At 29.9% G+C, this 25,544-nt stretch overlaps 1 protein-coding gene across 1 annotated transcript; it reads right to left on the bottom strand.

Annotated features, from left to right (window-relative positions):
- Positions 1-6,692: 6,692 nt before the first annotated feature.
- Positions 6,693-15,171, bottom strand: LOC110609387 (organic cation/carnitine transporter 7). Its single transcript, XM_021748930.2, has 6 exons — positions 14,777-15,171; positions 14,379-14,647; positions 13,996-14,233; positions 8,309-8,819; positions 7,986-8,188; positions 6,693-7,119 (listed from the first exon to the last, which is right to left on the bottom strand). Exons 2-6 carry the CDS (start codon positions 14,645-14,647, stop codon positions 6,805-6,807), a joined length of 1,536 nt encoding a protein of 511 aa, XP_021604622.1. The 5' UTR covers positions 14,777-15,171; the 3' UTR covers positions 6,693-6,804.
- Between the last annotated feature and the right edge of the window lie 10,373 nt (positions 15,172-25,544).

Raw genomic sequence — 25,544 nt, 5'->3', positions numbered from 1 at the left:
GCATAGGTTGCGCCCGAGGTGCCGGCTGTGGTGGAGGTACCTCTATTATTCGTTTCTCTTCCTCCATGGCATAAAACATGGCTGTTGTTTCTCTTTTAATAAGATATGTGCCTGGATTAAGAAACTGTCGATTTATCAAATGTATATTCTCGATGCCATCTTGGCATTGCAATAATTAAACATTAATATTTTTTAAAAAATAAACATATGAAAATTTAATCAATAATAAATATTACCACTGTACCAACAGCTGCACCACGATGCGATATACATTGACGAGAAACTCTTCTATACCATTCTAGGTACTCTGAATGATAATGTAGTAGCCCATCTAATGGTGCTGCTTCAATCAACCTCTGCCATCTATCTTCTCATATGGCAATCCAACGTGCATGAATTGTAATCCAATTACTGTCATATGATACTAGAGATGTATTGTGAAGATCAGCTGGCTAACGTGATGGATTTGGTATTGGTTGTTACATACCGAATGGGTGCAACTCCATCTGGTTGATGTCATTCTACCACGTGAAAGGAGATCAAGGGAACCATTGCTCTCCAAATATCATGTCCTTGCATACAATACAATGGTAATGATGCAAAGAGTTCATCGAAATATGGCTTCCATACCATCTGAAAAAAAAATATTTATTACAAATTTTTAAGAAATATTATAGTAATCCAAGTACATTCCATAATTTATATAATACATCTGAGTCGCCCATTCTGTCAAATTTATAGCGTATCTCTATCAAGACATGTGTCACGACTTGAGTGATACGTTGTGCATTACTCCACCTGAAATTATTATAAAAAAAAAAAACATAAGAATTTAGTAGAAATGCATAATATGCAAATCATAATAATGTTATAATAAGTATAAAATACTAACCGACTTCCCAGTGGAACATCATTATGTGGGTCTCATATATTTATAGATGATGATATTGAAATAAATCGATTCCATGCTCATATCTGGAGGATGTGTAGGGCTCCATCTAATTGAGACACTCTCAGATCAATGGCCTGACAAAGTTTACTATATAACCAAGCAAGACAAGCTGAACCCCAACTATACATGCCTGCTCTATGTAATGCTATAAGAGGTAGAAACATTAGGTTAATCCTACTAGCATTCCTATCAGTGAATAGGGAACCCCCAATGATTCGCAAAATATAAACACGGGCATATTTCTAGACCACTTCTTCATCAGCATCATCTGGTAGCTCATTAAAATTTTCGATTAACTAACTTAATGACAAAGAGCTACCACGCATTATATTAGCGGGAGATACGAGTCCCAAAGTATCTTGACAATACATCATCCAATTTATAATAGAGTTACCTACAATAGCATCTCCATCAATAGATAAGCCCGAAATAACACTGGCATCATAAATATGTGCGTTTCTGGACGCTATCTCTCAACCAATGATGTAATTAAATGATGATCCAGCGAAAAGAAGCTTAATATAATAGCACCATAAAATCTAGAAATTTTGAGATATGCCTCAATATAGGGGTGTAAATCCTGCTTCAAAACACTCGCAGATCGCCTGCAATATAGTGGCTCATTTACAGTTTCCTCATTCCAAACCGACTATGATCTATGAGACTGATGTTGTATCAATAAAGACTGATCATGAGGACCCGGACTCGTGTAATCACGGTAATTTTGTCTATTCGTCATATCTGTAAAATAAAATATGAACAAATAAGTTATAAATTGATAATAATTATCATTAAAAAAGTAAGTATCGTATAGCAAATTGTAATGATAACAATTAACAATTAACCTTTGGCAGTATGAGTAACATGCAATGTTAGCGGATACATCCACATGCGATAATTGCATAATATCATGCAAGTAATTTGTATAATTATGGGTCACATTCATAAAAAGTAGTATGTATAAGAAAATTCACATGTAATGCCGAAGTACATATCATAATATTGTATTATGTTTCAGAACTAGTCACTTGTAAGGTCATAGTATATGTCATAAATTTATAGTATATATCAAAAAGGTCACATGTAAGGTAATAGTACATATTATAATTTTCTAGTATGTATCAAAAAAGTTACATGCAAGGTAATAGTGTATGTCATAATTTATAGCATGTATTAGAAAAGTCCGATGCAAGATAATAGTACATGTTATAATTTTGTAGTATGTATCAGAGAAATCACATGTAAGATAATAATACTTGTCATAATTTTGTAGTATGTATCATATAGTCACATGTGTTTCTACATATGTGCGGACCATGATATCTTGTTGCATCAACATTTTATTTACGGGATGCATAAAGGTGCCATTGACAACTAGATAATTTATCTTTACACTTAATCGAATAAGTCCTACTCTTAGTTTTATCATAAAAAAATTAATGATGTCGCAACATATGATACTCTTTCACAACATAAAAAATTAGTATCATCATTGTTTTTATACCCTGGCCAGCATCCTGTGCATTTTGTTGTACTTCATTACACATTTCTATGCCTACAATCGAACAATTATCATCCTGAATATTTTCTTCACATTCACCCTCTATAACGATTGCATAACTACTTGAAGGACCAACACTTCCATCTTCATGATGAGATAAAATATCTACGTATAATACAATTGAATCTACAGGTCTGATTGTCAACACATAGTCAAACATTATATCACACCTTTGTCGTCACTTAGTTGTGCTAATCCATATTTAATAATATCATTATCCAACATCGATTGTCTAAAAATAATTCTTATTATCATATCATCTTGCATTGACAATTTAATAGCACGAACTATTTTTATCACTAATTCTTCGTAATTTAATTTCTTTTCAATACGAAACATTCTAGACTGTCCACCGATATAATCATACTCCACGTCAGTATTAACTGTGTGTCCGCCCCAAAACACAGGACATAACATGAAATAATCATTTCTCTTTCTAATTTACCTACTAAACAATAATAATAAAAAAATTACAAATTAAATACAGATATATTATAACACCATCCATGTTTACTGTATAATTTTTTTCTCATTTCCTAATATTTATCTTAACCAAAATATTCACAACAATATATGTATATATATAAATTTTTCTTATTTTTATTATTTTTTTATCCTTAAATTTTTTTTTTCAACACTCTATATATATTAAATTTTTTAAATAACTAAAATTTCAACTTAATTATAAATAATATAAATTTATTTCACCAAAATAAATTTTACTATACAATTTTTTTTCCATATTTCGTAATATTTAACCTCCCCAAAATATTCACAATATATATATATATATATAATATTTTCCTACTTTTATTAAATTTTTATCTCTACAATTTTTTTCAACACCTTATATATATTAAATTTTTTAAATAATTAAATTTTCAACTTAATTATAAATAATATAAATTTATTTCACCAATAAATAATACATTAATTTTTTAATAAAATAAAATTTACTAATATAATTTTTTTCTTCATTTCCTAATATTTATCCAACCCAAAATATTTACAACAATATATATATAAATTTTTTTACTTTTATTATTTTTTATGCCTATAATTTTTTTTTCTAACACCTTATATATATTAAATTTTTTTAAATAACTAAATTTTAAACTTAATTATTATAAATTTTATTTCACCACTAAACAATACATTAAATTTTTTAATAAAATAAATTTTACTATACAATTTTTTTTGTCTCATTTTCTAATATTTATTCTACCCAAAATATTCAAACATATATATATATATAAATTTTTCCTACTTTTTTTATATTTTTATCCCTATAATTATTTTTCAACACTCTATATATATTAAATTTTTTAAATAACTAAATTTTCAACTTAATTATAAATAATTTTTTTTTAGTAAAATAAATTTTACTATATAATTTTTTCTTCATTTCCTAATATTTATCCTACACAAAATATTCACAACATATATATTTATAAATTTTTTCTACTTTTATACTATTTTTATCCCTACAATTTTTTCCAACACTCTATTTTTTCATATATTTCTTTATTATTTATGAGATAAATTTTTTTACAGTTTCTTATTTTATTTTTTATATTTTAAATAAACATTATTTTTTATCATATAAATCTATAATTTAAATTTTACTACTAATTTACGTACAAACTATATTTTTTTCAAAAACATAAATATATTACTAATTAATTACAAAAAAAAATAAAATATAATATAATTTTATAAATAATATCTAATGACGATTATAAATTTCACATGTCCACTAATATGGTATCAAAAATAGAGAAAACTACAAAATACTAATTTTTTATTAATAAATTTTTATTTATATTAATTTCATAAAAAAAATTAATATAAAATATACCTATTTGGTTGAAAATTTCAATTCTGCCAATAAATTTTTCAATGAGATGAAATAAATATGACAGATTAATTTGAGAGAGTTTAAGAAAAAAATTCAAAGGTGATAAAATTTAGTGGATAGGGTTGGGAAGAGAGAGAAGGTAGATTAATTTGAAAGAGTTTGAGATAAAATTTAGAGGAGAGAAAAATTAAGGAGAGAATATTTAGTTGAGAGGGTTGGGAAGAGAGAAAAGGGAAGGGGGTTGAATATTTACAGGGAAGGAGGTGTCGGGAGAGCAGGATTTAATACCGCGCTTTTAAATGCCTCTCAGAAGGAGACACACGCTGAGAGGACGTCTCCTCTACTGCACTTTTAAAGTGCGGTCTGACGGAAATTCTACCGCACTTCAAAAGTGCTGTAGAATATATAAAAAAATTTTAATTTCTACCGGATTTTAAAAGTACAATAAAGTATTTCTGCCCCATTTTATCTTTGCTAGGTGCAAGAATCTATGCACCTAGTAGAGATTCTACCGCACTTCAAAAGTGCAGTAGAATACATTAAAAAATTTTAAATTTTTACCGCAATTTTGAAATGCGATAGAGTCAGCAAGAAGCATGCCTACTTAGAGACTTCTGCCCCGTCTTGTCTCTGCCACTTTAAAAAAATAGTAGAATATATAAAAAATTAAAAATAAAATTTTACCACAATTTTAAAGTATAGTATAATTTTTTTATTAAAAAAAAATTACTCTTCTTTTATCACACTTTACAAGCGCAGTAAAAGACGATTTGAAGATTTGAGAAAAAAAAAAATTTCCCTTAACCCCTTTCAAAGTATCAACCATGAACCTGAAGACTGAGTTGTGACATTGAAGAGTGCTCTGCTGACATGGCACTTCAAATGATAGCAAAATACTCCTGCAAATTAATTTTGGGCCTTGGATAAAGTTGCATCTAAATGGGGCAAATTAGATATAAATTATTAAAATTGAAATAATTAGATCAAACTGAAAATTGTGCTCAAATTTTCAATTTTTTTTAATTATCATATTTTTTTTAATTAAATAAAACTCCTTGAAATGAATTAGTTTAATTACATGTTCATGGTTAACAAGTTAAAAGACAACATTTTCCAAGACTCAGTTCACCTGCATTTAAAATGTCTTTTAGCTAGTTTTCAAAGAGATGAGAAGAAAAAAAATTTTTAAAAAAAAAGAAAAAAAATTAAAAATTAGATTAAAAGTTATAGTAAAAAAATTTCTGAATTATTCATATCATTATATTATTATTTTGAAATAAATAGTATTAGAAATAAAGAACTTTGCTAGAAGTAATTATTATTAAATTTTAATTGAGTGGAATGTAAAATTTAAATCAATTAATATAATTTAAAATATAAGTAATTAATTAAAAAATAATTAATAATATACTCTAGTGAAACAGAATTAAAAGAATAATTTATCAACATGAATATTTGTAAAACAAATAGATTTCATTTGAATTTTTTTTTGCAAATAATTTTTTTTGAATGTGAATATGGTTTTAAATCGCGAGTGCCATCGATTGGAGCCGCGTTTGCAGTCGCAGTCGTGAGTAACAGAATCAGACTTGTAACGGTTATAACGTAACGATAATAATTTGTCGCTATACAAATTTTCTTTGAAAAAAATACAAAATTTATAAATAAAATAATGTTAATTAAATTTAATTCAAAATAATATATACAAATACATAATAAATATAAATATATAAAATATAAATTATTTCTTAAGTTAAATATCATGTAATTTAAAATAAAAATAAATTAATATAATCTTTATAGATCGAATCAACTAATAACTCAAAAGTATAATTTTAACTTAAAATTAATACTTTAATTGACAAAAATCTTTTTTTAAAAAGAGAAAAACAATAACTAAATACTAAAATATATAAAATTTAACTAATTTTTTAAAAGAAATAAACTCAGAGGAATATAAACTTATATAAGAAAATTAAAATTTGAAATTTGAAAGAGAAAGCAAAGAGAAAAATTAAAATTATAATCCTTAAAACCGCTAAAAAGTGTAAAAATTAATGAATATGAAAATAGAAGCAAAAGAGGAAAAATATAAAAAAATTTCATAACAACCGTTACATAACTGTAACGGTTGATAACAGCGATTACGATTATATAATGATTGTAATAGCCATTATATAATGATTGTAATAGCCATTACGCCTGCAAATCGGAGTGCCGTTGTATAATGGACAATGAATAACGGCATCCCAAAAACCATTACATAATAGCCTTTATTTACAACCATACGAAAGATTCAACTTAGAATATTAAATCCAATATTATCAGAGTGAAAATTTCTCATATATTAATTTGATTGAAGTGAAAATGAGTAATAGTAATACTAGTGAAATTCAATTGAATTTTGACATAAATATACACAGTGATGCTGTACTAGAATTTAATCTTTGGTGGTAGAATTTCTGCTGCTGATGATGATGGTGTACAATTCGAACTCCCAGAAAGAAGAGATTGTGTTAAATCTGATGAATCTACAGAGTCACTCAACTTGCGTCCGCTCGTATCAAATGGGAAGAGCAGAATGCAGATTACAGTAACAGCAATTACAACCTCAAATATGATGAACGCTTCCTTTAGATGGCAACTGCTTATCAAAGCAACTGCTACAAGAGGACACACCATCCCACCAATTCTCCCCACGGCAGTGGCAACTCCAGCACCAGTTGACCTCACAGAGGTTGGATATAACTAGAAACAGAGAGTAATAGAAAATACCAAGACAAACAAATTACTTTCATTCGATTGGATGAATCAGGACCAAACCCTTGTTTCATTCTAATAAATGCAGTGATAAATTCAAAAGATTAAGGCTGAAATGCAATCCCAGCCCTTTTCTGGAATCATAATAAACAACTGATGTCAGCAACCAAAATTAACAAGTCATTGATTCTCTAAATAGATTTTTCAGATGACCAAATTACTTGGAAAGTTGTTTTTAAATTCCAATTTAACCTGAATGGATTTACCATTGAAATACTTTCTTTGCCTGCTTGTTAGGAGAGCATTATCAAAACAATGATACTCTCCCAAGTACTCTGGTTAAAGAAAATGAAACAAAATGGTTCTGGCTAAAATGTCAAATTTACCCCTAAACTATACAATAGAGGGCCAAATATGCCAAATTTCAATTTTCTATCCAAATTTTCCCATGAACTGTCATTACAAGACTAAATGAGGCCATCACTTGTCAAGGTTTTTAATGTGCGTGCGACGCTCTACTTAGTCTATTTGGCCTTATTTGGATTTATTTGGCCTTTTAATAGTAGTTCAAGAACACATTTGGACCGAAAAATAAAATTTAGTATTTTTTGGCCTCCCACTTTATAGTTTAAGGGCAAATTTGGCCTTTTCACCAAAAGGTGATTAACACTACAAGACTTGTAATTTTTCTTAACAATGTTTTATTTCATCTTTCATGTCATGAAAATTCCTTTCTGCACCAACTTCAATAAACATAATGATGCACTTAAGAGTTAAAAGTAAAATAAACTTTTCAGAAGTTTGCATCTACCTTAGTAATGCATTAAGGAAAAAGAAATATTTCAGGGGCTTACTTCTGGGGCATATATGCAGGCGACAGTGAAGGTTCCCATGGAGAACATGCGAGCTCCAAACAACAACGCCGTTGTTACTTTTGCAGACTGATGAAAGACCAGTGGTAAAAGGAACACCCATGCTAAGACGAACATTATTGCCATAGCAAGTTTCCGGCCAAATCTATCCACAGTAATAGCAGATAAGAAAAGCCCAGGAAGCTCTGCAGAAGCATTGCAAGTTAAAATAACCATCAGCTAATGTAAATAACAAGCAACACCAATCCATTGTAAAACAAGTGTCATAACTGAGAACAAAAAAGTGGACATAAGATAAACAGGACCTGCAAAACTAGTGATAAGCACATCTGTGTAGAGACTATCTTCCCCGAGATTTTCTGTTTGCAAGCTAGTGTAGTCACATTTTCTACGCACAGTACTTAGCTCAGAGGTCAGCAATACGATGCCATAATATACAAATGTATTTCCAAAGAATAACACCCATAGGAGAAGGGTTGTCCCAATTAAGTTTGATGAAAAAAGCATAAAAAACGATGAGAAACTTGATCTAAATGACGAGATCTTTTCTCTAGCTACAGAGATGACACTTGTATGTTCTGATGGATTTTCTTCATCCACTTTTATTGTCTCATAAGAAACAAGCATACCAAGGGGTAATTCTTTCTGGTTAACTAAAGCCATTTTCTCCAGAATTTGATGTGCATGAGCTGCTCTGCCTTTCAAGCATAGATATCTTGGAGACTCTGGAACTAGGCGATAAAAGAGCAGCAAAGCAAATGATGGTCCAGCAGAAAGAGCAAGTAGCCACCTCCAATTCAGTCTTGGCATCACAATCTGCAAAATGATAAAAGAGTTTGATCTAGTTCCAAAACAGAGTCAGTACCTTGTTATCCTAGATGTGTGTATTACTGGAGAATTTATTTTGATACAAATGCCAAATGAACAAAAAATCTTAAATTCTGAAAGTCAACATTTCTGTAAAAGATGCATGTTACTTCATGTTCATCTGTGGTCCCAAGAGAGGAGGTATAAATGAAACCTCCAACAGTCAATCTAGATCTCCTTGATCTTGCAAGATTTGCCTAAAACTCAAAACGCTAGATCACACTGAATATTTGTGGTTTTTTTATCACGAGAAAATAAATTAACCACCCCCTTTCTTCCCGAACTTCCCCATCTTTTTTCCAAAATTTTCCTTGGCATTATGAAGGCACACTACTGATACTGTAAACAGTATAAGGAGCTTTGAAATTACCAACTAGAAAAGTGCAACTTTTGTTTGAGAACACCATCAGATAAAGACTTAAACCTTACAATTTGCTTTGATTTCATAGAAATGTACTAACACAGGAATCTTAAAAAATAACAAAAAAGAGGGTCAAACACAGAAGCTCACATTATCTTAATTAAGGTACGAAACAATAATTTCTTAAAAACCTTAAAACTCATTCAATGTTCTGCTCGAGTCATGACAGAATGTCATAATCCCTTAATTCATTGTTTCTGCATTTTAGTTGCAAATTTGTTTTTTGCTTTAGAAACTCAGTTAAGGATCCTTCTTTATGTGTCATACACCTGTGAGAAATAGTTGGAACTTCCAACTTGGTAGGCAAGGAATGCTATTTGAAAGCTATTAACAAGGAAATTTCTCTTTATTTTTTTTTTTTTGCCTTCCCTTCCATGATTGCATCAATATTTATATGGCTAAGCGAAGAGATGTATCCAGGAAATAGCCATTTCATAAATTATTGATGAAGCACATATCAATATCCATAATCAAATTTATTCTAGCATGCATCCAGGCACCTGAAAATCCTGAATGATACTAACAAACTATATCTACTAACAAGATTGTCACATGACAGTGAGAGGGTGAGAGGATGGCGCATGCAAATCCAACTGTCCTGTAACCAGGTTCTCTATCACAGGAAGAATAGAAATTAAGAAGAAATATAGAGAGACATAGAGCTTAGAAGAAGAAAATAGAAAGAATTAGATAAAAGAATTGACTGAAGTCTTAATATTTTTTAGAATAAATCTTCTGTTACACTTACTATCGTTTAGATAGCCATATTGTCCTTCTTCTTAACTGTTCCCTCCATATTCACTCCCTAACAACTTCTAGTATTCAACTACAACTGTTCAACAGAAATACAACTACTTGACAACTTCTGTTTATTTCAAACAGTCCCTGCTCCTATATGTGACAGTAATCCTATGATGCTTGCATTATTGTCCCCAATAATTCTCAAAGTGATAAGTCCGAATAAAGGACTGTCTTCTCAAGCGGGCCTTTAGCTGGTAAGTTGGTATGTCAAGTGAGACCTTCATAAACTTGCTGGTGAACCTCTTTTGCAGCCTCGGTTGCAGCAACTTGGAGATTCTATGGCTTATGGTTAAAAAACAGCTGTAGCAAGGGCCAGTTGTTTTTCCTGCCTTTGCTTCATTCCAAGCTAATTCCCTTTGAGCTCTAAATGATTGCAGCATCTCAAGAAACACATTTCTTCATTTGTCTTCTTCTAACTTCAAACTCCTCTTTGAGTATCATCTGATTACATTATCTCAGCTCAAATGAACATCCATCAAGAACAAGAGGATCTCTGGATACAGAAGCTAATGGGACCCTGTCAGAGCACTGCTAGAACCTTGCCCTCCCAACTTCAGTCTGAATAACACTGACATAGAAAAGATGAGAATCGCATGAATATTATTGCACACTTCCTTTGAGAAAGGCAAATTGGATATTTCAGCTTCAGCATTTTACAAGTTACAACTCAAATTGAGAGATTCATGCACTGTTTTAGTATCCAATATTTCCTTGCATATAGAATCAATGCCTCATTGTCTGAGAAGAATCATCAATGGCTTGCTGCCTATTATTGACCCCTTTGTTTCCTCTCCTTGTGAAAAACACAATTCCAATGCATCTTTATAAGTAAAGGCTGTAATATTTTTCATTTCAGTTTCATTTTCTATAAAATTCTCTGGAACTTCCACTTGCTTCTCAACTAAATTCAACATTTGGACATCATATATTTCTTTATTGGACATCCATTATTACACTTCCCATGTTTCTTTGAATGTTTCAAATTTCCACACTTTCTCTATAAATGATATTTCCAACTTCTTGCATTTTTATTTCAGCCTCTCCTTAACTCTTTTAAATGCACTGTCAATAATTCAACAAATTCCCTGCTCGAATCCAATGGCTTTTTATTCCCAAGATAGTGTTCCATGATCTGAAATCTGATTTTATTTTGTTTCCAATAAAAAATGAAGAACAAACAACTTCTTCAAGGACAGGTACCAACACCAAGTGTCAGGGAATCCTAAAAGAGAAAAATTGGGAAAGAAAGCATTAAGAGGAAATCGCAGAAAAAGAAAACTAATTTCAGCAGAAGTCCTATAATGAAATTTCAGGAATTTAAAAAAAAAAATGTTTCTTTTAATGCAGGAAGTGAAAACTTCAAGAAGAAAATAAAAGAAATAACTAGAGATCAACAGAGGAAGGACATCTAATTCAAGAATTCAAGAAAGAAAGAAGAAGAAATAGGATCTGTCAGGAAGGAAAGAAGTAAAGGGAAAGAAAATTCAGGGGAAGAAGAAAGAAGAATTAGAGGGAAGAAAGGGAAGAAATTTACAGGGAAAGAAAATTCAGGGAAGAAGGAAGAAGAAATAGAGGAAAGATAGGGAAGAAATTTCAGAGAAAGAGGAAGGTCTCAGAGAAGAAGAAAAATAATCAGAGGAAAAGAAGAGAGAAACAGAGAAGAGGGATAAGAAACCTGGTATTTGGGAAGATGTTACCAAAGCATCAGATCTACAGAAGAAGGAAAAGACAGAGAAAGAAGAGAAACAGGGAGGAAATAGAAGGAGAAGATTGAGAAAAGAGAAAAGAAGGGATGAGACAGAAGAAGAGGGAGAAAACAGTAGTTGTATTTACTGATTTGATGAATCAATTACAATTTATCATGCTATTTGTACAACATTGATCTACTTTCCTTTTTTCTGTTATGTCACTAAATAATTGATGTACTGACTACTCACCCTACCCCTTAGTCATAACAGAAGACTACCACTGACCTGCCACAGATGCAACTCCAATGAATTGATTTGGAAAGTAAAGTCCACCCAGAATCAGAGCTCTTAACTACTGTCATGTAACCAAGTTCTTCATCCCAGAAAGAATAGAAATTAGAGAAGAAATAGAGATCAGAGAGAAGAGAATTAGAAAGAAGAATTGACTGAAGTCTTGATATTCTTTAGAATGAATCTTCTGATACACTTAGTGTTATTTACACAGCCATATTTTTCTTCTTCTTAAATGTTGCAGCCATATTCACTCCCTAGCAACTTCTAGCCATTCAGCCACAACAGTTCAATAGAAATACAACTACTTAACAACTTCAGTCTTCAGTTTACCCCTATCAGCCCCAGCTCCTATATGTGACAACATGTAAAATATACCACAATAATAGTTGCAGAGAAGAACAAAAGGATAGTCTGCACCTTTTCTGGAAATGAAAATAAGGGGGAGGGAAACAAGTTTACAAATATAAGTCCCTCGCAAGGACATTGAAGTAATTCAGACACTAAAAAGATGATATGTATGAAAAGAACTCTAAAAAGAAAAAAGAAACATAAAATTTATGAAGGGATTAAGAAGCTGGTAATTTATTAGCATTTAACAGGAAATACTATAGGATACCAGCATATACGAAAAAAAACAATGCAATAGAAAACGATGCAAGAGGCTAATGATAAATCATCAATAAGAAATTAATGAAGTTTAGTAATTAAACTAATAGAGGAAATCTAGATTAGCAAAAGCTAGGGAGTATAAGGTTAAGACTTAAGAGCTAAAGCCTAGGGAAGTAGGTACCAATATTTGCTCTTATGAGAAAATGCTAATCTTAAAAATTTCCTTTGCCAGGAAGCAACAAAGAAGTATCATAGGAGGAATCTGTTGATTGCCATTTTATAATTTGAAGAGGCAGGGGAGTGCAGCTTCAATAAAAGAATTTTTTCTTTTTTTTTTTGTTTTTTTATGCACAATGACTAATAGCATGGTTGCAAAAAGTTTAGCAATGAGTACAAAATGCATACAAAGATAAACACACATAGAGGACTAATAATGAATAGCTAAGCATATTGACCAATTAACAGAAGACATACTGGGACCATGTCTCGTCCCTTTACCTAGTCAACCAAAGTCCTAATGGTCGAAAGACTATAATTTATTTCCCAAATCTCAAAAGGACTGAAACAGATCTTTCCAGATAATAATAAGGAAATAATTTCTCTCTTTCGCTTCCTTTTTCAAAATGAAATAATGTACCAAAACCAGTGTTACTAAAGGTGCTAAAAGGCACCGGGCAAGGCGAGTGGAGGCCTCAAGCAAGGCCTCTTGCAAGAGGGGAGCGACTTTCCTTGCCTGGCTCGAGAGGGAGGTGAGGCAAAGTGTCGCCTCTTGAAAATAATATGCATTGCTTTTTTTTTCTTTCTTTTTAAAGAACCAACTCTAATCATATTTGGGAACTAAACTTAGATACTAATTAGAGGATATATTCCCATAATTATGCTAATTAGCTAGGGATATATTCCTAATTAGTTAGTATATACATATATATCTTAGGAAAAGAATAATATAATATCTACATAGTTGATTTCCAATATTCAAGTATATTCCAATATTGAAAAAGATTACATATTTATATACAAGTATGCCTACTATATCCTTACAATTATGCTAATTAATTAAGAAGGAATTAATATAATATCTACACATATATGTATACATATATATCTATACATTCATACAAACATATATCCATAAATATATACACACACATATATGTAATATATAAGTATGGCACCTCATTTTGCCTCGCCTCTCTCCTAAGGCTTTAGAGGACCCTGTCGCCTAAGTGTCATCCTCTCGCCCTCTCGCCTTGATATCATTGACCAAAAGAACATATATGTATAACAGTTGAAGTTGGGAAATAAGACATACCCATGCTAGTGAAGCCTCAAATATAGTTCCAAGAGTCCAGAAAGTTGAAAAGATAACCATCCACTTGCCTCTATGTGAAGTGGGAATAAACTCAAGAAACCAAGATAAGAATACATGTCCACCACCCAGGCCAAAACCAACCAAACCACGGAGAAATACTAATGAAGTATAATACGGGGAGAAAGCACTCAGGAACCCAGCTCCACTAGTAATCACTGTCATGCTTAGAAAAGCTTTCCTAAAGAAATCATAATGAAATGTTTTAGCGACCGAGGCAACGAATACAATTACAATAGCAAAAGCACCATAAGGTATCCTCCATTTTTCATGTGATAGAAGAAAAAATAAATAAATAAACTGAGAAAACTGGAAAAATAGCTTGCCTCCTTCCACAATTATCTGATATAATGCCCCATGAATAGGCTCCAGTCAGCATACCCGCAAAAACAATCGTACTTAACAGGCTCTCTTGACTCGCGGAGAGTGCCCACTTCAACTTAACAGCAGGCCCAACAAAAGAGAGAATCATAATTTCAATTGCTTCTGAAAACCACCCAAATCCAGCATAAAGAAGCACTAGAATTTGGAATTTCCCAAACCCCACAGCAGCAAGCGCTTCATCCAGCGAATATACAAGGCTTTCGCTTTCCATCTGATAAACCCATTAATCTTTTCACATGAATAATCAATAAAAGAAGTTCTAACAAGAAGATCATTCATACTATGATGTCCCTGGACTATGCAACAAATAGATATGTATTTAAAAAATGAAAGGTACTGCCTTGGTCAGTGATTGGCGTTCTTCTTCTTCTTCTTGCTGTTATATATGTCCACAAATGGATAGATACGTTGCAGAAACCGAGGAAATCCTTTGAATCTTACAAATGGGTATGCATAAAAGATATGAAGAAGACGGGAAAATGGGCAGGGAGGAGTGGTGTTGTCTTGGTAGCAACTAGCAATCAATTGTGTTAGATTTGAACGAGACAAAGATGGAGAGATGAAGCAAGAATTTTCCGTCAAGTAATTGTCTTTCCTTTCAAGCAGGCGCCATTTGATTAATATTTTCCTGTTGAATTCGTGATGCGTGCACAAGGTTCCGCATCAATTCGGTTAGAGAATGGGAGGATTCTAAGGCGAATATCTGGGTGGAATAGCCAATCCCCAATTTTTAACCAAGAAAAGGAATTAGTTGGAAAATTTTAAATAAGTGCCTCAAATTATCATCGAGTTCAAATAAGTGCAATTTAATTTTTCTTTTTTAATTAAAAAAAGTCCAATTTCATCTTATTAAACGAATAAAATTTTGATTTTACATTTATATCAAAATAAGTACTCATTTAAGATATTTTTTTAATAATAAAATATTATTTGTAATTTTTATATGAAAATTAATTGATAAAAAAATCAAATTAATTTTATTTTAATTTTAATGAAAATTTTAAAAAAATTAATATATATATAATTAAAAACCATAAGAACTGGATAATATAAACAAAACCATCATTATCAAATGACTATATATTTCTACATAAATATCATCATAATTACTCAAAGCCGCCATCTTGGATTTTGCTCAAGCTTTTAAGTAATCTGTCTAACACGATTTTTCTCTTGTGAGATCTCTCTCTTTTTTTGATTTTCAGATCTAGAGTTTTCTCTGCTCCTTCAGGTTTTTCTCATCTTCTCTTCTGCTGAATGAATTATAACTAACACATCACACTCGAGTCTGTTATAAGAATATCTTATTTTAATAAGTTGTGAAAATAGAAAATTAAAAAATTCTACATAAAAAGATTGCAAAGACTTTTCAAATATTTAGATTGTGAAAAAATTTAATTTCTTGCAAGTATTTATATTGTGAAAATTTTTAATTTAAACATGAAGTGTTTTGGAGAGATATTTTGAAGGAAATTTAAAATTAATAAATTATATTATAAATAAAAAACTTGACACTTAGCATTTGGAAGTTAATTCATATAGAGATTCTCTCCTGACAAGTTATTTTTTTTTATCCAAACATATATAAATATATATATATATATATATATATATATATGAAAAGATGTCTTCAACAGTTACAATAGACAACAGACATAGTTTTCTAAAAGGTGCCTCTAACAACCACTAACAGTCACTCCAAACTCTATATATTCTTTCTTATTCTCCCTTAGCTCTTTAATCTAAACTTCTTTTGGAAAATCACAAAATTGTTGCTTGTGATTTTTTTGGTTTTGTTGTATGTTGAAAGAATGTTGACTTCTTTTGGAAAATCACAAAATTGTTGCCTGTGATTTTTTTGGTTTTGTTGTATGTTGAAAGAATGTTGCCACAGCCCTGCAGCAAATATAGGGGGGGAAATTAACTCCTGAAAGAAAGTGTTTTTTCTTTCACGCCTCAAAACCGATTTATACACCCACCATTCCAACAAAGTCCTCTCATGGCATCTATACATCTTACAGATAATGAAAGGGTTGTAAAGGATGTGCTAGTGGATGCTACTATGGATGCTAATCAACAATTGAAAATTTTTATGTGCTTAGTTAGTCGCCTTTTGACTAATAAGGATATTAACATGAATGGATTTAAAGCCAATATCTTCAAGAGTTGGAAAATACATAAGAGTTTCAGCCTTTGTGAATTTGATGATAATATATATGTCTCAATTTTTTCGAAATTGGATAAATGTAAGGTTTTAAACATGGAACCTTGGTGTATGGACGATTATTTTCTAGTGTTGAATGAGATGGACAATAATGATCATCCATCCTTTATGTCTCTCATAAAGTTAGGCTTTTGGGTACGAGCTTATGAAGTTCTCTTCGAGTGGATGACCAGGCAGACTTTAATCACGATTTGCAAAATGTATTGGGAAGTTAATTAAAACAGATGATCATGAGAACATGGGTTGGAATTAGTATTTGAGTTTTAAGGTATCTATCTATCTTGGTGGATAAGCCTTTGCATTGTTGTGTGCTGCTACGCCTTAATTCCAATTTGATTAAATGAATATAGCTCAAGTATGAAAGACTCCCTTTTTTTTTTTTTGCAACAGATGTAAACATATGGAACATGTCGAAGATGAATGTAATATGGAGAAACTGAATGGCCCAAAGCAATATGGGGATTTCTTAAGAGCTTCTCCGCGAAAAGGATTTCAACTATGAAATCAATTTGAGAAGGCCAAAGAAGAAAAGTTATTGGCTTAGCTAATTATTAATCGTGGTCAAATGGGGTCTGATTCTTATGCTAGTGGGAATAAGGGGACCCAGCCACCAAAATGCTCAATGTCTTTCAATGAAATTTTGGCTAACCTTAATATAGTGGATAATTTAATGACTAGAAAGCTGACTATCTCGAATCGAGTGGGACCATCTCATGAAAGGATGTAGCAAGTGAGAATTTAATTGCACATGTTTTTTATAGCTCTATTAACCCTAAGGATTAGACGGCTCATGATAATTCTCGGATACTTATTTTTTTTATAGTGATACTTTCAGTGTTCCAATTTTTGAATTTACTAGCTCAAAGGTTTTGAATAGGGAAAGTGACCTGATGGATGTGATGGGGAATGGAGGCTCGAGGGATGTTAATGGAGATAAGGAAAAAACTCTATTTGTTCAATTGGATGAAAATGTGCACCGCAATATTTGTAAGGATCCGAAAATCGGGCCGATATCAGCGTTAGGGTTCAGATCAATTTAAGATTGCCGAAGCCCATAGCAAGCCTATTATACATTCTGTTACATCTGATATAATCCCAAACATAATCTTCAAAATTTGCATAAAATATTTTCATAACATGAACCAAGACTCGACATGTGCATACATACATGATTGAAAAACATAAACCCATACTAGAGCTCTCATCAAATGCTCCAGTATGGTCATCAAATATACCACAGCTTGGTCCAAACATAGCTTAAACTTAAAATTTTTACATAATAAAATCATTGGCAAATGGATCATAAAAGAAAACTCGGGAAAAATACAATATTAATCCATAATACATTACATGTCCATAACTAAACAATTATATAAAGAGTTATACTTACAGCAAAAGCCGAACTTTCATGCTAACTATGATCCTGCAAACCTAGGGTTAGAAGAGAGGGATAAACTACTAGAGCCTAGTGAGTAAAAACATAACATAAAATAGTGCAATAAAATATATGCTAGTATGAATATGTCATAACACAAACAATTTATATCAAGATGGACTTATTACTAGTAACCCTCCATAATTCTAACAGTGTTCGGTCCACAATGGGTGCTCCTCATGACTTCCTCTGAAATATAACATAACATATCCATAGTTTTAGAGGAATAGAATGGACACCCTGTTCTTTCTCTTACATAATACCAGAGGTGTAGAATGGGTCTCGATCTGAACTTTCTATTGGAAAATTCTGAGATTATTGCAACCCAAATTGCGCAGTGGAAAAATAAAATCTCTGATTTCCTTTCCCAGAATCTGAGTGCTTCGTTTATTTCATAAGAAAGATATGAGACTAACCTGTTAATCTCGTCGAGAAGATATAATACCGAACTGATGGTGCTGCTTTTTCAAACAAACACCCTCTATGGTATCCACACGAACGTCTTATATCCTTCTAGAGTGCTAGCTCTCTCAAAGATGGATAGATTATGTGCTCCACAATCTGCAACTGTTAGACTGAATTTTTTCCAAAAATTAACATCACCTCCACAATTCGTAGAAAGAGTATTTATATGTTTCAGTCTTTTGTTTTCCCACAACTCTTTTCCAAAAAGAATTGTGTTCAGAGCCCACTATCACAATCTCATAGATACTCAAATATTTTTATGTGATAGAGTCCTTTATCTGTAACAGTTACAGATAGATTTGCAGATCTTTTAAATATTATTATCTCATAATAATAAATAATTAATAATAATAACACTTTATTATTATTAATGATCAATAATAATAACACTTTATTATTATTAATTATATTAATGGGCTTTGGGCTTTTAGCCCATTAATATGTCATAGCACATCAACAATATTTTTTTGTGCGTGACCCAATAGGCTCACATTAATTGGCAATAGGCCCAGTCCCACAAGGCTCATAAGTCATAAGCGGCCTCTAGCAAGACATTATGACTATCCAACTAATATGAGGATCAATAGTCCGATAAAGCCTAATAAATAGAACATGTATTAATCCCTTTGTCACACAATATCTAGTTACGATATCTAGTTTGAACATAAGTCATGGTTAATGTCAAACTTATAATTTTCAAACTTATGATTTCTCGATCTCTGAGTAGACTGATAAATTCAAATGACATTGATCACACTATCAATTCATTTGAGCACGGCCATGCATTTCTCAGTCTCACTTATCGAGAGGCCCAGAAAATATCTCTTTCAGAGAGAGGGACAAATCATATCTTGATTGCTCATTATCCTCTATATAATTTCTATTATGCTCAATCATAACCTTTATGATTGTCCGATTAAAAACAATGTTTGGTTATGTCAAAATATAATAGTCCTTATGTTGAAAACTATGATAATCTCAAGTCAAAGGATTAAGACATAACTACCAATTCATTTGAGCATGGCCATGCATTTCTCAGTCTCACTTATCGAGGGGCCCAGAAGATATCTCTTTCAGAGAGAGGGACAAATCCTATCTTGATTGTTCATTATCCTCTACATAATTTCTATTATGCTCAATCATAACCTTTATGATTGTCCGATTAAAGACAATGTTTGGTTATGTCAAAATATAATAGTCCTTATGTTGAAAACTATGACAATCTCAAGTCAAAAGATTAAGACATAACTACTTTGAGATTCACTTATGACAATAACCCATGTAGTGATCTCAACGCGGGTCCATCCAATACTTTGTTCTCTAACAAGTATTTATGATTATTGAATTATATCAACATATACGTAATCATCTCATAATTATCAATCAATAATCATACTAGCTATATTTTATTATTATCAACATAATAATAAGTAACTAGGGATGTTAATTATTATTATGTAACATGCAAACAAATAATAATGATAAAAACCTCTTTTATTAATAACCAAAACGACATACAAAAAGGGCCAAGATAATGGCCTAGGGCATATACACTAACACTTTCATATCCATCATACATAACATATAATATCATGTTCGAGAGCTAGTGGGTCATCTGACATCCATCCATAACAATAAGTAATTATGCAATACATCTTATTTGTGAATTTTAATGTAAAACAACATATTTATATATACATGGCAATCATGATGCATGAGCATACTTAAAAGCATTTAATTTAAAATAATAGTTTAGTTTATTTTTACTCACCTCTGGTGGACACCAGCCTCTCACTGAAGTAGTTACCTCACTGCTAGCCTCTTTAGTCTCCAAGTTTGATCTTACACAAACAGACTTCAATTATGGACCAAACATAACTTTTAAAACTCTAAAACTACCCCAAGAAACCTTTAAAAGCATATAAGAAAACACGTAGAAAATAGAATAGAATCGGCTGGACAGGAGACTTTTGGCGGCAGGTTCAGCAGTCTGAAGTCTCCTTACAAATTCAAAAGTCCTCACTTTCAAAAGTAGATTAGGCTACCTATATTGGCAGCCTTCACAGGCAGTTTCAGTAGCCAACTTGGATTCAGCAGCTGAACTTGGGTTCTTCTACAAGAAAATCTCGATTTTGCCCTCAAACAATAGCCTCCCAACAACGCCAAACTGACATGCAATAGCCAAGGAACATGCCATAACTAACTAGGAGCCTTTAAACCAATAGCAAGCCCCAAAAAGGCAGCATGTAAATGATGTAGCACATTTAACATTCAAGATTCAAACATAGAAAAGGATAAACCATGACCTTGCATGCATTTTAAACCAACAACCCAAGCTATGCTAAAAAAATTAGATTGAACCCAAAAGCAACAAGTTTTGAAAAATCTATACTTACTCTTAAGGAACAATGATCACAACAATAAAGAATTCGAAGAAGAGGAAGAGATGAACTCCAAAAGGTCTCAAATGCTAAAAACTCAAAACTCCAAGCTTGATTCTTCAAAATCAAATATAAAATCATGAATTTCCAAGAGTTTTAAGAGGAATAAAGGTAAAACATCAAGAATTTTTCCTTATACTCACTTCTGCCATAAAAATGGAGAAAACCTTCATCCATTTTCGAGTTGAGCTATATTTATAGGTGGGCTGAAAAAGCCATTTTTAGCTGCTAAACCTTAAAATATTTTTTAAACACATTTTTAAAATACTTCAAATTTATTTTATAAAAGACCCCATTTACCCTTCTAAGATTTCTGGTTTTGAGATTCCAAATTCCAATAAAAATTTCATCAAAAATTTATAATTCTGATTCTGGACTTTAGCCGAGTATTACAACATTGGAGGGGGGACTTGACTTTCAAAATTTCGAGAGCTTTAATAGAGCTTTACTTGCAAAGCAAAGTTGACGGATTATGATTAATGAATGTTCCTTATTGTCCTATTTACTAAAGGTGATACGAATCTAATAGGGCAAATTTCTAATAAAGGTGTGGAGCAAACTTATATCATTCAAATCGATTTAAAAAGAATTCAAAATCATATTCATATGATCCATATACATTTAGGGCGTGCTTCAACTCATATGGAGCAGATTTGGTGCAATACTTGCAATCATAGGCTTAGGGAGCCTAATCAAACCTGTGGGATAGAGCTACACAAAGGGAAGTCTAAAGTGAAAATCAAGAAAGGCTTTTGTAAAGATTCAGCTTTGTCATGATGGGCTTGCTATATTTTATTATTTAAACACTTGCTTTTATTTTGACTTTGTTTTGACTTGTATTCTGACCATATTTTATCTTTTAAGTTTTAGAGTGTTGGGTCATGTCTTAGGCTTATATTTTAATACTTATGAGTTTGATGTGTTATTTTAGTATGTGATTGGGTTTGGACCTTATGTGTGGTTCTGTCAAACCTAAGAAGAGTGTCTTAGGATTTTATTTGTTTTCTCCACACTATATAAGGATAAGAAACACTTGTAAGAGGCAACTTTTGAATCTAAATTTTCAGAATTCTTTGCATGCCTTTGACGTGTATGCATTTGGCTGAGAGTGAAGATTTGCTTTCATCAATTGCACCAAGAATCTTGGCTAACTTATCAACTAATCGTTGTGGCATTTGTCGGATTCTTATTTAAATCCTTCGATCATTGGTGTTTCAGCTTCTCTAAGTGTGGGGTGCCACAGGAGGTGGATTTATCGAATCCTTAGATTTCATATCTACTTGTGTGTGTGGGTTTGAGGCTTGTGCCATAAGATTCCATGTCAGAAAGATGTGGAGCAAACTTATATCTTTCAAATGGATCTAAAAGGAATTCAAAGATTCGATAAACCCACATCCCATGACACCTTACACTTAGAGAACTGAAACACCAATGATCGAAGGATTTAGATGAGAATTCGACAAACGCCACAACGATTAGTTGATAAGTTAGCCAAGATTTTTTGTGCAATTGATGAAAGCAAATCCTCACTCTTAGCCAAAGGCATACACGCCAAAAGCATGCAAAAACAAATAAAACCCTAAGAAACTCTTCTTAGACCTGACCGAACCACACATAAGGTCCAAATCCAATCACACACTAAAATAACACTTCAAACTCATAAGTATTAAAATATAAGTTCAAGATATGACCCAACACTCTAAAACTTAAAAGATAAAATATGGTATTGTTTTTATGATTTTATAGCATGATATTAGACTATCAGTCTCTTATTTATTTATATCTTTTCTAAGAGGTGATGAATTTATTAAATACTAATTTCTTTTATTAACTTATACTCTTTATAGTTATTGTTTTTATGATTTAATTATACTAAAATTTTATTATAATAATAAATCTTGTAAATAATATATTTATAAATAATAGATTTATAAATTATATATTATAATATTATCCATAGAATATGGATTATACTTTATTTTTATTTTAAATGTGATGTATTATAATTCAAGAGTTAAAATTTTATTTATCAGCTTTATTTTTTTAAATTAAAATTTATAAAATCAATTTAAAGGAAAAAATTATTTTTTTTTGTTTTTTTAAATATATTCAATGTTGCATCACATATTAAAATTATTATTTTAATTTTTCAGTTTTATAATGTGAAAGTACCACTTTTTATTTTAATTGAATAATAATAAAAAAAATAATTAAAAAATTTAAGTGTATAAAAATTTTATAAATAATTTAAATAATAGATATTTAAAAAATATTAATATTAATATTTAATTAAATTTAGTATTTATCTTAATAATATAAAAACATACTGGGTATTCAATTGATTGCCCTCTTAGATATAAATTATAGATATAAAAAATAGGTCAAAATAAGTATCGTAAAAAATATAATTAAAAATTTATTGAGTCTTATTATTAATTTTTATAATATTATAACCTATTTTGAAAAAGAAAAAATATAAACTTGTAATTATTTGTTTAATTTTAAAATGAATTTATCAATTTTTATATGAAATTACGTATTTAATAAACTTCATACTCTTTTAATTATTTTTATAATTTCTTAAATTATAAATTATAAATTAATTAGAATTATAAATTCTGGTAATATTATAATAATTAATGGAATAATAATATTAATTAAATTAATGAAAATATGAATCCGTAGTTAATTTATTAATTTTATAAATAAAAAGTAGATTTATATTATTTTATTTATTAATATCTATCATAAATGGCTTTACAAATTTCTCTTTGTTTTTTAGTTGAACTTTGCAAAAATAGATGAAAACTTTTTTCTCATTTTCAATTTTTTAATATAAAATCGATCATTTTAAAAAAATAACGACTTTAAAAAAATAATTTATAATTTTCAACTTATTTTTTTAGAATTTATTTAAAATTATAGTAACAATAAAATTTTAATATATAAAAAATTAATAATTTTAATAAATAGAATTATATTATTTTATTTATTAATATCTATAATAAGAATTTCAAAAACGTTTTATTTTTGTTTTTTAGTTAAACTTCTCGTAAGAAATATTATTTTCAATGTTTTTTTATATAAAGAAAGGTTTAGTTTTTTTTAGAAAACAAAATAATAATTTTTAAAAGTAATTTATAATTTTCAAACTTATTTTTTTTATAGAATTTATTTTAAATTATAATAAAAATAAAATTAAATACAAATAGAAATAAGGATATAAATAAATAGAATTATATTATTTATTTATTAATATCTATAATAAACGGTTTCACAAATATCTTTGTTTTTATTTTATTAAAATTTCTCGTAAAAATAGATCATAACTTCTTTAATTTTTATGATTTCTCATTTTTAATGTTTTTAATATAAAAATCGGTTTTTTAAAAGTATTTTTAAGAAATAATTTATAATTTTAAATTTTTTTACAATTTTTTTAAAATTATAGTAATAATAGAATTTAAATACATATAAAATTCAGAATTTTGTCAAATAAAATTATTTTATTTTATTTATTAATATTTATAATAAACGGATTTACAAATGTCGTTATTTTTAATTTTTTTTAATTAAACTTATCGTAAAAATATCAACATTAATGCAAACTCCGTTTATTAGTAAGTCATTGAAGTATATCATATTTTTAACTTTGAGATATTTAAAGTTTTTATTAAAAGAAAATCTTTACTAATTGGATAAAAATAAATTAAAATCTTAAAATTAAGTTTTGTTTAAGTTTAATTTGTATCAGTTAATTTAATAAAATTCAAAATATTAATAATGAAATGAATAGGAAGAAATATAATATAGTTACTAAATTATTTATTAAATTAAAATTTTATTTAAAATAAAATAATTCTATTAATAATTAATTTTTAATTTCTTTATACGTAAAATAGTTGAGAAAATAAGAGTATTGAAGAAATATCTAAAATGATTATTTTAATTAAAAAATATTTTTTATTATTTTGTTAATTATTTAAAAATTCTAATAACTAATTAACTTTAAAAAAACAAAGAAAATATGTAAATAATACAACTAAAAAACTATGTAGTTTAAAAATTATAATCTTAACTTTATTTAGAATATATATATATATATATAAATTTAAAGACTTCCAAGATTATCCATCCAACTAACTTTTTTTCCACTTATATATTTTTTTTTTTAATTTTTTTAAAGATTCTCTGCAAAAACTATTAATATGTGATATGAACTATTTGTCATATTGGAGCATTCAACAATATTTTAATTCTTAACCTTAATTTTTCTTATTACTATTAATGCAATATTTAAAATTTTATTAGTTTTCACTATAAAATAGAGTCACGTGATAAGGGTCTGACAGGTTGATCTGCGGTCGCATCATAGAAAGGAAGACTCAGACACTGTAGCGCTCAGTTTTTCACCAAGACTCGCCCTCTCCCGAGTAGACCGAGTGTTCATGTAAAGTTACCGTTAGCAAATGTAATCTAGCAGATCCCCACTACACTTACAAATGCAGGATCCACTATCCATTAGCTGATACCAGTAGGATTT

This window comes from Manihot esculenta, chromosome 2, assembly GCF_001659605.2.
Source record: "Manihot esculenta cultivar AM560-2 chromosome 2, M.esculenta_v8, whole genome shotgun sequence".
Taxonomy (NCBI): Eukaryota; Viridiplantae; Streptophyta; class Magnoliopsida; order Malpighiales; family Euphorbiaceae; genus Manihot; species Manihot esculenta.
The sequence above is the reverse complement of the archived record's forward strand: the minus strand, read 5'-3'. Positions and strand labels throughout refer to the sequence as shown.